Genomic DNA, 14,387 nt, shown 5'->3' with positions numbered 1-14,387 from the left:
CTTATACCGCTTCTTTTCAATCCCCCTTTTGGTGAAGGACATCAGAAAGACATCCCCCGAGAGAGGCATTCCCTGTCTACCCTCAATGTGGAGACTATTTGAAAACACAGAATTAAGCCCTGCAAAATTGTCCTGGCCACTTTTTCTTGGTATCTAGCGGGTGCTCATAGCGCTTGTGACATGACCCAAGAGGACAGCACCCAGCTCCAGATGGTGCCTTCGCTGGCATCCCCGTGCCTGCCACACACGCACCTAAGTTCCCTTGCTTCCAAACCTGGGCCCTTTTCCTTCCCAGCTCCCGTCGTCACCGGTTCCCCCCTGGCGCGTGCACAGCGGCCCCGTAAGTACGTCGATCGGCCCTCGTTCCTAACTCGTGAATCAAGGAGGCATAACAGCACCTGCCCTTCAGCCATGGGCGTGTTGGTGTTGGCCGCGGATCCCCTGCTCTCAGGAGCTTCCTCCGCTGCCGAGAGAAGAGAAAGGCAGTACTGCATTCCGGGCCGGCCTTGACCCAGACTTTGCCACGGGGAGCGTCACGTGGAGGTTCTAGTCCCCCAGAGAGACGGGGATCAGAGAAGGCCTTCCTGAGGATGCCAGAGGGCTGGACACAGGTCCAGACGGTCGCTTTCCCGAACCCGTGGAGTCGTCAGAAGGGCCTGGCTCTGGAGGTGGGGCTCGGATCACCCGAAAAGTCAGGAGCGAGGCGCATACTGATGCTCGCACCCGAGGGCCGAGGCCTCTGCGCCTGCCTCAGGAGAGGGTGCCTGTGAGGACGGGTCCCTGAGACGTCTCGCCTCCCCGCGTGGGTGAGGCCCCTGCTGGCGTCTGCTGCCGGGGCCGCTCTGGTGATGCCGCACGGCTCAGGCGAGGGAGCCTGTCCCTGGGCGGCCGCGCAGCTACGGGCTGTGCCACCGTGAGGCGGCCGCTTGGTGGCAGGTGGCAGGGCGGCAAGGGCCGGGGTTTCTGGAAGGATGTTTAGGGAGGAGAGGACGCACGTGTTTGAATTCAAACACGTCTTTCTTTGCCGTTTGTCTCTCGCCCGAGAACGTTCTGTGGCCTCCGGGCTGGAAGGGGGGAACGGAGTTTAGCGGCTGTTACTTGTTTGCCCAGTGGGTGCGTTACAAGACCCACCCCGGGGCCGCCGCCTGGTTTAGCAGGGACTCAGCCGGGACGGAGGACACGTGTTTCCTTCTCTCATTCATTCTACAAATATCTGTGGACACCTGCGGCGTGTCACGTGCTGACGATGCAGCCGTGGACCCGGCGGACCCTTATGGTCCCTGCCCTCCAGGGGCTTCAACTCGAGTGGGAGGCAGTAAGCCCTGTTACATCAGCTTTAAAAGTGTATCCCACATCAAACCACTCTCCCCGCCTCCGCCCACACCGCAGTCTTTCGCCCGAACCACCACAGGGGCCCCGCGTTGTTTTCTCAAGACAAAGCGGCCGTGGGCAGGCCCCGAGGGGAGCCCTTGTTGGTCCTCGCCCCGCGGCATCCCTGCCCCTTTCCCACAGCCTCTCGTGACCCCCCAGGCGACTGCCTCGCTCCTTCCAGTCTCCCCTTGCTGGCTCTGCTCTGCTCACCGCACCCTGGGCCCGGCCTCGGCCTTTGCTGGCCTGCAGGCTCGGTGCAGAAGTCCTTCACGTGGCTCATCCGTGCTCGGGAGAAGCGCCCGCCACCAGCCCGCTCTGCTGTCCACCCCCGGGCGCCTCTCTCCCGGTCTGTCTCCTGCCTTGTGGGAGGGTGTAGGCCTCAGGTGGGCAGAGGACTTGTTTGCCGGCCCCTGTGAGGCCCCGGCAGCTGAGCCGGTGCCCGACGCGTTGGTGCTCGTGGGACAGTCCCGCAGACGGCTCGGGACACGCTGTGGGAAGGGCTGAGTGGCCACAAGGGGGAGAAGGTGGGGCTGCCGGGCCAGTGGCTGGCGAGGAGCCCCTGGGGACGCCGAGCCACGAGCGAGGGAGGAATGTGCCCGGCAGGACTGGGAAGAGCAGGGAACAGCATGTGCACACGTCCCGGGTGTCCCAGGTGCGGGAGGAGGAGTGTGTACCTGGGTGGTACGCACCCCCCCTGGGTGGGGGGAGAGTGGGAACGGGGCCGGAGACCCCCAGGGCTTGTCGGCGGGGAGGTGGGGGCCCCAAGATGCTTTTTTAAAAAGAGGCTTTATTTCTTAGAGCTCGGCGACACTGAGCGGGAAGTACAGGGAGTTCCCGCGTGTCCCTGCCCCCACACGCCCGGCCTCCCCGCTGTCACCGGCTCCACCGGAGCGCCCCGCGTGGGTCGCCCGGCCCGCAGGGTCGCGCCGGCCTCGGCCCGAGCCACGGTTTCCGTAGGGCTCCCTCTTGTTGTGTCTCCAAAGCTCCCGGCCTGGTGTGGCGGGCCCGCGGGGACGGGTCGGGGTGCGGAGGGGGCGCGCTGGTGGGGGACCCCCGCTCACGGCCAGGGCCCCGCCCGCTCTCCGTCTCGCAGTGCTGGCCTACATGCAGCTGCTGGAGGACTACTCGGAGCCGCAGCCGTCCGTGTTCTACCAGACGCCGCAGAACGAGCACATCTACCAGCAGAAGAACAAGCTCCTCATGGAGGTGTACGGCTTCAACGACTCCTTCAGCGCCGAGGCCCCGCAGGAGCTGGCCCCGCCCCCCGCCCTGCCCCCCAAGCAGCGGCAGCTGGTAAGCCGCGCTCTGCTTCCGGGGCCCGGGCCGCCGTGCGTGCCGTGCGTGCCGTGCGTGCCGTGCGTGCCGCGCCGGGTGCCACGGGGCGCTCTCGCTTCCTCCGGGCCGGCTCGCGCGCCCGCTCCTCGGCCTCCCCGCCCCGGGGGTGGTGGCGCCCTCGCTTCCGTCGCCGCGCCTGCAGCTGGGCCTGGCTCGTGCTCAGAATGTTTGCTTTCTCTGCCGACGGTCTCTTGTGTTTTTTCCTCTCTTCTTTGGCTCCACTATAGACCTCCCAGAAAGGAGGGACTCCATCAAAGCACAGGGCATGGTCTGTGCACGGCCATCTGTGAACTTGATTTACATAATGGCCTCGCTCCACGGGGTGACTTACACCCCACCCTGGCCACGGATGGCCCCGTGGAAACAAGCCCTATTGAAGCACGACGGCCGTAAACAGAGCCGTTCTGTGTCCCAAGCACGGTGCCCCTCCTCCCCTGAAAACACTCCTGTGTGAGGATTCCCTGTAGGTAACGAGCCCCAGTCGGCGCAGAAGGCCGGCTGTGCTGCGTGGGCAGCATGTGAGATTCCGGGACCGGGCAGGGGGGGGTGTGCCTGCTGCCTGCCTCTGAACCCTGTTCTCCCTGCTGCCGGTTTGCTAGCCGCGTGGACTGTGGTCAGGTTGTAGAATCCAGGCATCTCATCCGGCCGTGCTTTCTGGGAGGAGTGCACCTCCGAAGGGGATTCTCGTTCAGAGCTGCACGTGCCGTTTTGGTCATGGGCTGGCCAGCCTGGTGGTGTTTCCGCCGCAGAGGTGACCGGCTAGCTGGCCATCTTTCGTCCGTCCTGAGGGGACACAAAGGTGCCACCCTTCCCTTGCTGGGAGGCAACTGCTCACTGGACAACCAAGGTCCCCAGGTTACTCCCCGAGCCCCCGCCCGCAGGGTCCCTGAGCCCACGTTCAGTGAGCTCAGGGGCCGACAGGGCAGGAGCACGCCTAGCCTCCTGGGAGACAGCCCGGTCTGTCAGAGGAAAGGCAGCACCCGCCCTGGGTTCTTGGTCTGCCACTGTCTAGCCGTGTCTCACGACTCAGACTCAGGGTCTCGGTCCTTCACCCACCCTGCCCACCCCCACGAACACCTGAATGTGCCCCAATGTGAATCTGAATTACTCTGAAAACGTTTCAAAGAGGGATCTTTACCATGGAAATAGAAATGCCTGCCGCAGGGACCCCTAACCTAAAATGTTTGGTTGAGCAGCCGAACCAGATTTCATGGAGATCTGAGACAGTCTCGGCCCCTCCTGCCAGTGTCCACAGGTGCCCCTTGGCATCTTCTCCGCACCGTGGAGCCCACAGGCTTCACACACATCCCTAGTGAGCACGCTTGGAACCAGAGCCCGTCTGGGAGCGCCCGCGGAGCACCTCACCATGCTGGCAGGGCAGACGCTCGGCTGAACGCCTCCCTGTGTCAGCACTGGGGCTTCTGTCTGGTTTCCCATGATCCTCTCCACAGCCTCTATCACCCCCGTGTTAAGTAAACTGAGGCTGAGAAAGCCAGAGTGACTTAACTGGAGCCTACCCACTGCTGGAAGTAGAAGGTGCGGGGACCGAGCCCAACTCTGGCTGAGGCCCCGACACGGCATGTGACGTGCCCTGTGCCGGCTGCTTGGCGTGCCCGCTCTCAAACGCAGGTGCAGGAGGACTCTCTCCGTTTTACCAGCAAAACAGTAGCGATCGCTGTGCCCGTCAGCCCACGTACAGTGTGGCAGGCACAGTTGAGTGCCTGACACATACGTGGTCCCAGACAGCGTTGTCCCCGCTTTACGGATGATGAACCTGAGGCACAGAGAGCTTTAAATAATGCCCGAGGCCAAGCAGGGCACGAACAGTGAGGCCCAGGTTCAGAGCCGGATGGCCTGGTCCCAGGAGTGCACGGGCTCCGCTGGAGCATGACGACTGCCGGGGCTGCTCCCACGGAGGAGGAAGAGGTCCTGAGTAGTAAGTGGAAGAAACGGGATTCAGAGCCGGGTCCGCGGGGCTCCAGGCCCTCTTGGCCCCCTTGCGCCTTACAACCACTTCCAGCGGATGCGACTTGTACGAAAGTTCGCTTTTTAAATCTGTCACGAGGAGGTGAAGGAGGGCACCCTCTCGTCCGGGTAGCCCTCGGCAGGCGTCTTTGATTCCTAAGCTGAGCCGAGAAGCCGTCCCTCTCCAGAGTGTCCGAGCAGACTTAGGTAGCAGCCTAGGTATGCTTCTCGTATATCTGCCTGACCGTTCTCTGCTTTTCTCCCTCCTTCCCTGTCTTCTCTCGTCTCTTCTGTCCAGCAGGCCTCCTATGCTGCTTCTTCCTTCTCCTCTGTCTCCTACTGTGTCCAGCAAACTAAAGTGGCCTTCACCCCCGAGGACGGCAGTGCCACTCAGGGCATCAGTGTGTCCGTCTCTAACTCCTTTCTCAGCCGGCACGGCAACTTGCCCGTGCCCTCGGTGAGTCGCTCCCCGCTGCTCTTTCTCGGAAACGTGAGTGCGATCTTTCGTTTGTCGCCTGTGCCTGCTGATGTGTGTGTTGCCACCCAGGCCGGACTCTGTCCTCCTGCAGACCCTGCACAAGGGGGAAGGGGCGTGCGCGGTTGGCTCTCTGGGGCCTGAGGACTGTGTGAAGTGTTGGGGTGGGCGAGGTGGGGGTGGGGATGGGGGAACGTTGGCAGCCCCGCTCTGAGCCTCACCGCTCAGGCGTAAACTGGCAGAGTGTTTTGGCCTTTTTATTTTGATCTCCCTTGGGCCTTGGGTCAGCCCTGTAAGTGTTCTGTGTTGAAGAAGAAATAGTCTTTGCACAGGAAGCAAGGCCAGAGAGAGCAGGCTTCATCAGGCTGTGACGGAGTTTGAGTCTGAGTCTGGGGGCCCTGTGTGACAGGCCATTCCAGAACTCAGTGGCCTAAAATGACGGTAACCACTTGGCATTGCTTAGGACACAGGTCAGTAGGCTGACTGCTGATCTGATTTTGGCTGACCTGGCTAACCTCTCCGGAACCTCAGCCAGGACCGCGGGCTGATTTGTGGTCCTCATGACCCACTAGCCTCCGTGAGGCTAGCCCGGGCTTGCTCCTGTGGCAGCTGGCGGGGCTCCAAGGGAGGAAACGGAAGCATGCGAGGTATCTTAAGGCCTAGGCTCGGAATTGGCACCCTGTCACTTTCTTGCATTCTCTTGGTTGAATCACGGGGCCGGTCTGGTTTCGGGGAGTCGGGAGGTACACTCGGCCTCTTGCGGGGGGCCGGGGGGGGGGGTGTTCCAGCAGACCATGTTGCAGAGGGACAGACGTGGACAAAGGAGGGGAATGGGTGCAGCCATTGCTGTGAACGATTTACTTCTGAAACTTAGGGGACACTAACACTGGAGGAGGCACGTCTGTTGTCTTTTGCTGGAATCTGCATCTGTCCAGGAACCGAAATAGCTACCGTTCTCCCTTTAATTTGTTGAAATGGGACTGAGCAGCAGGGATAGAACACGGACAGGGTTTCATCTGGGTCCTCCTTAAAATCAGTTCTGCCTTTGGGTAATTTTATCTACTCTTCTTGGCCTCCACTTCTTTCCATTGAGGTTATGCTTTTACTTGTCTCTGATTTTGTGATTGTAGGGAGTAAGTAAAATCATAGGAAACTGCCAGGCACATGGTAAGCTTAGAAATGTACTATCATAGCGCTTGCTCTCAGAGCTCTGGATTCTAGTCTCCGCTCTGTCCTAATCCTGTGCATGAGGGCTTGGACAGATGACTTAACCTCATGGTCAACCCAAATGGACTTCCTTTTCCCTCTAAAACCAGTGAGGTTGACCTGGTGACTCTCAGAGAGAGACCTACCGAAGCTCAGGTTCCCAGTGTGGTCCTGTCTGGTTTCCGTCTTTGGGAACCACCTATCCAGGGCCCGGGTCGAGATGGTCCTGCCTGCGGTGAGGAATGCACTCTTCTTTTGGGTGCTGGGGCCTAACTCTTGAGAGCCCTCGGCGGCCCTGTGCTTGCTATGGAAAGGCCACACGGCCTCCCTGCCTACTCCCGGCCCTGCCCTGGCACACAGACGCCCTCTGTTTCCTCAGCAGGCACTTCTGGTGAGTTTCTTTCACAAATCGTGCAGAACTTGGCCTTTAGACAATCCAGCTCTTGACCGTTTTTTCCCCTCTGTGAACAGAAGGAAAGTGTGAGTTATCCTAAGAAAGTGTCCACAATGTCCCTTTTGAATGGTTTGGGCTTAGGGGGCTGTCAGTGAGCTGCTCTGTTTACTCCGGAGTTGATGAAAGTTTGAGGGCATTTTAATGAAGCCTGGGCTTGAGTATGTCCCAGTTTCCAGCCCCGGGACGTAGGGGAGTCCCCAGACACCTCGCATCAGAAAGACCACATTCTGCGGACCAACTCCGCAGCAGAACCCAAGGGAATGAACTACTAAAGGTGCTTTATTTCAGAAAGGGAAGTCCCCCATCCCACCTCCCGCCTCCAGAGCTGTTAGTAATGGCCTGAAGGTTTGGAACGTTTGACATCTGGCACGCTGACCCCCTCCCCCCCAAAGTGGTGGTGTATTGCAAGGCCAACATCTTTGTGTATTTCCTACTTGCCTTCTGAGATGAGCCCAAGTGGAGGGCTTTGGGTGGCTCTCAGAGAGGCCCGTTATTCCCAAATCTCCTCGTTCTGTCTCTCCTGGGCCTCTGTCGTCAGTCCACCACAGAATTCTGAAGGGACGCCATTTAGGGGTACAGCAGTTGTCAAACCTGAAGACCCCTCACCCTGTCAGCGACCTGTTACTCCTACCAGAAGATTCTTGAATTGGAGCAGGACGGCTGCATTGACCAAGCGTAATTGAGACGGAGGCTGAAAAAGCCTCTTGTTCGCTCTTCCTGGTGTTCCGGGTTGAGTTTAATTCAGCGAGCGCAGGGATTCTCCTCGTGCAGGGATCCGTAGCGGCTCAGAGGCCCTGTCACCCTCGACGAGCGCTTGCCTTTCGGTGGGCAGAGTACAAGCATGGAAGAGGCTCATGCTGAGGCAGGGTGTGCGTAAGCCCGGTAGAGTCACAGGCTGTCGTGGGAACCGTCGGGGCCGTGGAGCCGGGACAAGGACAGACAGAGCCTCCTGGGAAAGGTGGCACTTGGGCCGTCGTCTGAAGGACAGTTAGGATTTCCGGGAGATAAAGGGCAAAGGTCAGGGAAAACAAGTCCAAGATGTTCCACGCCACGGATGTTCTATCCTGCCTGGAAGGTGGGGGCCTCCCGTGCATGCTGGAAGGTCACCGCAGGTGTAAGCGCTCAAGGAGTGAGGTGAGGGGGCAGCTGGCTGAAGGGTCGTGAGCGAGCCGGCCCTCCCACATGTGCTTAGCGTCGGCACACCTTCACTGAAACGGACCTTCTCCCCCGAGGCTCCTTCCTGAGCATGGCCCTTGGGGGCCAGGCCAGGGGGTGCGCACACTCTTCCTGGCATCTTCCACTGTGTCTGCCCAGCTCTCGTCCCACAGAAGCCTTCGCTCGCAGTCCACAGACTTCCCGTCCTGCCCAGCTCGTGCTGCGTCCTGAAACTTGGACATCTACCCGGACAGGCATGTGGTCTCTGGGCTGTTAGATAGAGGAAGGTGCTCAGGGATATGAGGAGTGAGCGAGTGAGAGCCAGGAAGGATGTGGAGAGCCAGGCGCAGGGAGGCCGGGTCTCCGTTCCTGATAGGACTCCGCCGGGCCTTGGCAATGTAGCTGGCCCCGGAAGCCACTTCAGTGAGGTGCCTTCCTACAGACGGCTCTCTGACCTGATAGTGGGGTCCTCCCTTTCTGTCCCCAGAGTCTCTCTCGGTTACTGGTACCCCCCCAGGCTGCCTGCCACGTCCTCCCTGCAGCCCCACCATGCTGGCCGCCCGCCTTCCGCCTCCGCTCCAGTTCCGGTCCTTCCGGCGGCAGCCCTCCCTGCTCTGCACTGAATCCCCAGGTCCCTTCTCTCTGGCTTGCTTCGGCTTTGCTTCTGAACGCTGGTCTTGTGACTCTAAAAAGGATCTTAAAAGTTGGATCGGGTCTATATGCACTTGACCCTCGACCAGGGTGTTGAAAACCTCCCAGCAGCCATCAGGGTTGCCAGTGCCCTTCAGGGGTTGAAATGTTGACGTTAGAACAGTCACCTTCCTCCACCCCCAGACTGGCTTCTGGTGCAGCCCTTCTTCGCTGACTGCAAGGCGCAGGTATTTTACTACCCCTAGAAGATGGACTCAGGTGCTGGGAATGTGTTGAAATGCTTCTTTACCGTCTTGGCTTCCAGAATGATTCTGGAAGTAAAACTGCTGGAAGACCCGGGTTTTGAGAAGAACTTGAGAGGGACCCATGATAACTGTCATTTATTTGAAACATTTTTAGGGTAAGAACATCCAGTGCGTATCATCTCTGAGACTTCAGTGAAAAAGGACGGGGGAGGGTGGGCAGAGCAGCTGGTGTCCCGTCCTGGGCAGAGGACACTCAGATTCTCTGAGGTGTCGAACCCAGGTTTTTGCACGTCAGCACAAATGCTTTCACTGGAAGGCCTGCTTCGTAGACCGTGTTCCTCTGCCGTGACTTCCCCTCACAGTGAGACGGCAAGGGCCCACTCCCTGAGACACGTGGAGGCCCCTGAAGTCCCACGAGTGCCTCTGTCACTCGCCTTTTCTGCCCTAAATGGCAGCCCAGCGGCTGTCACAGAGACCGTGGGCTGAAAGAGCTGTCTGGCGAGCAGACAGGAAGTGAAAGTGCAGAGGACAGACGGTGGGGTGGGGAGCGGGGGCGGAGAGTGGCCGGGAGCTCAGGCTTGCTGGGCTGGGCCCGGTGTGTGCCTCGTGCTGGAGGAGAGAAGTCCCTGTCTTCCTCGCCTCTGTGCCTTGCCACTTCCTGATGTTGACTTACCTCTGTGCTTTCCTGACCTGCGTAGACCTCCCTCACTTTGAGAGACGAGAGCGGGGGAGGGGGTGGGCGACGCTGGCGGCCCAGGGACAGGGGTACCTCTCCGAGCTCCAGCTGTCCTGGCTGGGGCTCCGTTCTGCTGGCCTGCCAGACGCCAGGCTCTCCCTCAGAGTGGCCCAGCACCGCCGTCACAGGGAGAGCCAGGCCTCTTGGTCGCATGGTCCTTCCTGGCCTGCGGAGGCTCTGGGGCCTGTCGGGGTTTCACACCCCGGAAGTCGTGGGCTCGTACACTGCCCCGTTCTTGGGGGCCGTACCGCCGAGTAGGGTCCTCAAGGTGCAAGTGTGGGCGCCTCGCCAGACCCGGACTCGTCCCCCTGGGATTAGGAAGCAGACCCCACAGGCCCAGCCAAGCCCCTCCGCCCCCATCCTTGTCTCTTGGAACGTTTCCACCGTCCCCGAGCTGCCCAGGCAGGAAGCGAGGAGCTGGCTTTCCTCCCCTGCCACACGCGCGCCACGTTGACCTGTGACGTGCCCCGCCGCTCAGCAAGCCCTGCTGTGCGTCCTAGCCTGGGCCCTGAGCCCCTCGCCTCCAGCCCTGTCGCTGCTTCCCTCTCCCCGCCTCCTGCACGGCCGCTGTGGCCTCCCCACCGGCCTTCCTGCCGCCGTGCCCCCTTCTCGCTGGCCAGATTGCAGTGTCCCCTTATCACTGCAGAGCCTTCTGAGGCCTCGCCAGCTACTAGTGCCCACCTGTCCCCTGCCCACGCCCTGTGCTCCCTCCGCCTTCTCCAGGCGCCGACTCCCTGGCTCTCCTGCACATCCTTCCTTCTGTCATGTGTCCCACCCTTCCTGGTGGCGCCCGTCACCTTCCCCACCTTGTTTTTCCTTACTCACGGGGTGGACCCGAGCGTGCCGCCTCCGGATCATTAGGCCGCCCTTTCCTCTTCAGTGACGGGAGCCCCGAATTGTGAAGGTTAAAGGCAGAGCACATGTGGAGCGAGAAATGTAGTGAAAGGCACACAGCTAGTGTTTAACAAAAAGGGAGGCATCATAGTAACATTTATTACCACACTGGGAAATTCTTTCTTTCTTCTGTAAGGCTCAAGTTCTTTTTTCTTAAGGTCGCAAATCCTCTGAGGCTGGGGCCGGGCTTGTCACGTGCTTGCAGCCTTGGTACGTAGCTCAGGGCCGAGCCAGCAAGCAGCGGGTGCTCTGTGACGCCAGACTGACCAGGAGGGTGTCCATTCACCCAAAGGCAGGGAGCAGGGAGGCGCGCGGTCCTCTCCGCCCGCCATTGCGCCCACGTTCCCGCTCCCCGCGTTTCGTCGTGACAGCCAGGTGTCGGCTCACCACAGTAGCCTCTCCGCTTGTATGAGTCAGACACGCCGGTCCCATGCTGTGGCCGAAAACCCCGTTTCTTCCTCATTTTCCTTCCTGCTAACCCAGAACGCCCTGGCTGCTGTCTGTTGGGCCCGAGACCAGAACTTGGGGATCCTCAGCCTTGGAGACTTGCCGAAGCAGCCACTGCGACTCAGCCACTTCTGCTCCTCTCTTTCAAGACTTCCTGCTGCTGTTTTGCCGGCGCTCATGGCATTTTGGATGGTCATTGCTCTTGGACCAGCTTCAGACCCAAGAATTGGCGATAGCCCCTCGCTGCAGCTGTGCCCCTGACTCCGTCCATGACTGTCCAGCTGGCCGGGTGTCAGAAGGACCCCGTTGGTCCTTGCGAGGGTCCCGTGGCGACCTGAACCCCAAGGGTGCTGTCCGTGCACACGGACCCTCACCCGTTTCAGCCCGCTCGTCCACTTGTGAGGGTCCCTTTCCCACGGCTCTGGGAGGGAGTGCTCGCTCCACTCTGGAGACGGGGAGACCGGGCTAGAGAAGCTGCCCATGTCATTTGTTCAGAGTCTTTGGTGAGAGCTGAAGCTAGGATCCAGATCCCCACTGTCAGTTGCCAATAACCAACGGCGACCCGGGAAGGCTGTGTGAAAGGAAAGGCCCGCACGTAGGCTGGACATCGAGAGGAGTGCTGCCCCTCGTGTTCTGACACTTCACACGCTGTAGCCGCAGGCTCTAAACAGAGTTCTAAGAACGAGTCTAAAGTAGAGCCCCTGGCATGCCGTTTAAATCCAAACCGGGTAAAAATAGTTGTCAGATTTCTAGAACAGAAGTAAAGTAATTTTTGAGTCTGTATTAAATCCTTCTATAAAGCGTTGATGCTCTTAACGTTTAGTGCACATACAGAGCGTCCTAAAACGTATTCGAGGTTTTTGCAAGAACGCAATTAGGCGAGAGACCATTGGCTTCGAAACCAGTGGTGTTCAAGGAAGATCTTGTGATTCAGATTGCAAAAATGTCACGTGACAAGAAATGCAATACGTTTCTACCTTTGCACCCATCCTACCGAAAATTCTCCTACGCAAAGCATTCTTGGGGTTTTATTCTTTACATCCTTTGTTATAAAATACTAATTAGAATTCACAAATGGTTTTTAAAACTAGATTCCACCAAGAAGTTTATTCAAGAAGAGAGAAGATATTTTGGGGGTCCACTGTGCTGCCGCTGTCCCTTTCTTTGCTAAGATGCACGTGGCCCCAGCACCCACGCCAAGGTGCCTCTCCGTGCCACGAGCAGGCGGTGGTGGCCTCGGCCTCAGAACCCGCCTTCTGACACAAAGGCATCAAAGAAGGAAGTCGCTTCTGGGCGTAAGGGAGACCCGAAAAAGGGCTTTGGCAAATAGGTAGTTGATGGGGGAACAGGAAGGAGAGAGGAGACGCGTGCAGCGGTCCCCCTCCCAGTGTGCCTCACGGAGTGACGATGAATGTTATCAAGGGTCCTTCCTGGGGACCTTCCATCCCTTAGGAGCCGAGTCGTCGGACATGCTTGCCCGCAGGAGATCCGTCCCCCGGAGATGGCGGGGGTTGTCGTGCGGCGGCTACGAGCTGGACTTCCCTCCAAGAGGAACAGCGTAGCCCCATGCTGTGTTGGTTGCGTTCACACTCACAGTCTCTGGTTTCAGGGAAGTGTGAGCCCAGGACCGGTGCTGAGCTGCGGGGTTCCCAGTGACTCTGCGTACGGGAAGGAGGCCCAAGCCACGCTAGAACAGCAGCCTCCCTGGAGTGTGTTTCCTCACAAATGATGGATAAGAATTTAAGCCTGAAAACCAGCTGTCCAATAGCTTATCTGTGTTGGTGAGCAGCGTCCAGAAACACTGAAGTCATAAGCCTCGCTCGAGCCAAGAGTGTGCAGTAATGACCAATCTCTGGCAACTTCTGTCCTTCCCAGACGCTTTACGACAGTGAGTCCATTCGCTCGGATGATTGCGTCTCCCTGTGACTGGTGGAGTTGCGAGTTCTCCAGAGCTTGGGGCGCAGGTCACCGTGGAAACGCAGAGCCATCGAGGCCCTCGGGCCTGTGGCCGTAGCCCTCAGCCGCTGGCACCCTCTCTGCCGCCTCCGGCACCCTCGTTCTTCCTGATAATCAGGGGAAGTAAATGGAATGTCTGTTACAGCGAGGAGCCAGAAGTTTCCTTTTGAAGATCTCTTCTCCTGCTTTCTTGCCAGCACAGCACAGGGCTCCTCCCCAGTCATGGTTCACGCCAAGACTCTGCTGGAGATAAAGTGTCATTGAAAACTGCATGCCTGGCCAGCTTTGGGTGGCTTTGCTTCTTAGCGTGTGAATGGCCTGTTAACATGTACGGTCGTCAACCTCCACCGTTTTTTCCACCCGGAAGACTCTTGGTGGTTCTTTCGAGTGTATGTTTTCAGAACGGGTGGCCACTTCCCGCGTCTCCCGTCTCTGTGAGGGCAGATGTTATCTCTGCATCCCTGGCTCGTATATCGGGCCTCGGCTCACTGCCTTTTGCATGCTGGTCATCGCAAAAACACTTAGCCGAGGAGATTTCCCAGCGAGTTAGGAGGCTGTATCCTGCGGAGCCGTGGGATGACAGGGTGGGGCCTGTCACATGCCCAGAACCCTCGCTGACAGTGAGATGCCCCATACGTCTCTCAGGAGCCAAGCCGTGTGTTATCGGGTGCGTAGCCTGCACTCTCAGCCCGTTTCTCCGTCTTTGTGACAAGGATCGTAACAGCCCTTGGTGTAGATTAAATGAGAGGATTCGTGCAAAACCCTTAGCACCTCACTGACCAGCAGGCATCGTCATCCCCAGACGGGTTTTGCTGGCACTCTGACAAATTGTGACCGAGGCTGATGGCAGGGACCAGGCAGCCCCTCCTAACTGCTTTCTTTTGCAGGAACTTGGCTCTGGCACGCCTAGATCTTCTGCAGAAATCTGCCGTCTCCAGACAGGCAGCCCCCCTCCTGGCATAAAATCTCAGCCCAAACAGTCTTACTCTGGCTATAAATAAAAATTCCTGCTACAGAGAAAGCAGCAACTCTCTGTCAGAGGCAAAGCCAGGCACCAGCCAGGTCCTAGAATAAACTCCAGGCAGGGGCGAAGTGGTGTTTCTGCTCTGTGGCCAGCCTGCCTTTCTCCTGCCCGTACGAAAAATGTGGCCTCAGAGGGCCTGGAGAGAACTCTCTGGGGGATCCGTGGAGGCAGAGCTTGGGGGGAAATGGTGTAAGGATGAGCCCCCAAGTGCCCTCCCTTCCAGAGTTGCCGGAGGGGCACTGCGGGGAGGGGCACCGAGGGCGCTTCCCCACTGGAAGGTATTTTTCAAGTTTGGCTCTTGTCCCAGCAGGACTGCATAGCTGGGATGCCGGAGCTGCTCCCAGGCTGGGGGGGGGGGGGGGGGGGGGGAGGGGGGTGCTGCTGAGGGAAGGGAGCGCAGGCAGCCCAGGAGCCTTTGTCCTGGAGAGGCAGCCCCCTTGCGGTCTCCTGGCGGCAGCCGCTCCCCTCCATAG

The 14,387-nt window shown here is 59.2% G+C and overlaps 1 protein-coding gene across 15 annotated transcripts in view; it reads left to right on the top strand.

Moving 5' to 3' along the window:
• RAPGEF1 (Rap guanine nucleotide exchange factor 1) overlaps nucleotides 1–14,387 on the top strand; it is a 130,186-nt gene that overhangs the window by 94,573 nt on the left and 21,226 nt on the right. For 7 of the 15 annotated variants that reach the window (XM_053908446.1, XM_053908452.1, XM_053908445.1 and 4 more), the window contains 2 exons: nucleotides 2,465–2,664; nucleotides 4,970–5,128. In XM_053908446.1, the coding sequence (XP_053764421.1) occupies nucleotides 2,465–2,664; nucleotides 4,970–5,128 (359 nt within the window). The remainder of the gene's footprint in view (nucleotides 1–2,464; nucleotides 2,665–4,969; nucleotides 5,129–14,387) is intronic. The other 8 variants (XM_053908457.1, XM_053908459.1, XM_053908453.1 and 5 more) reach the window with 2 other exon arrangements.

Source organism: Panthera pardus, unplaced genomic scaffold (assembly GCF_024362965.1).
Source record: "Panthera pardus isolate Hobbes unplaced genomic scaffold, ASM2436296v1 HiC_scaffold_20, whole genome shotgun sequence".
NCBI classification, from domain to species: Eukaryota; Metazoa; Chordata; class Mammalia; order Carnivora; family Felidae; genus Panthera; species Panthera pardus.
Note: the sequence above shows the minus strand (reverse complement) of the source record. Positions and strands in the feature narration are given on the sequence as shown.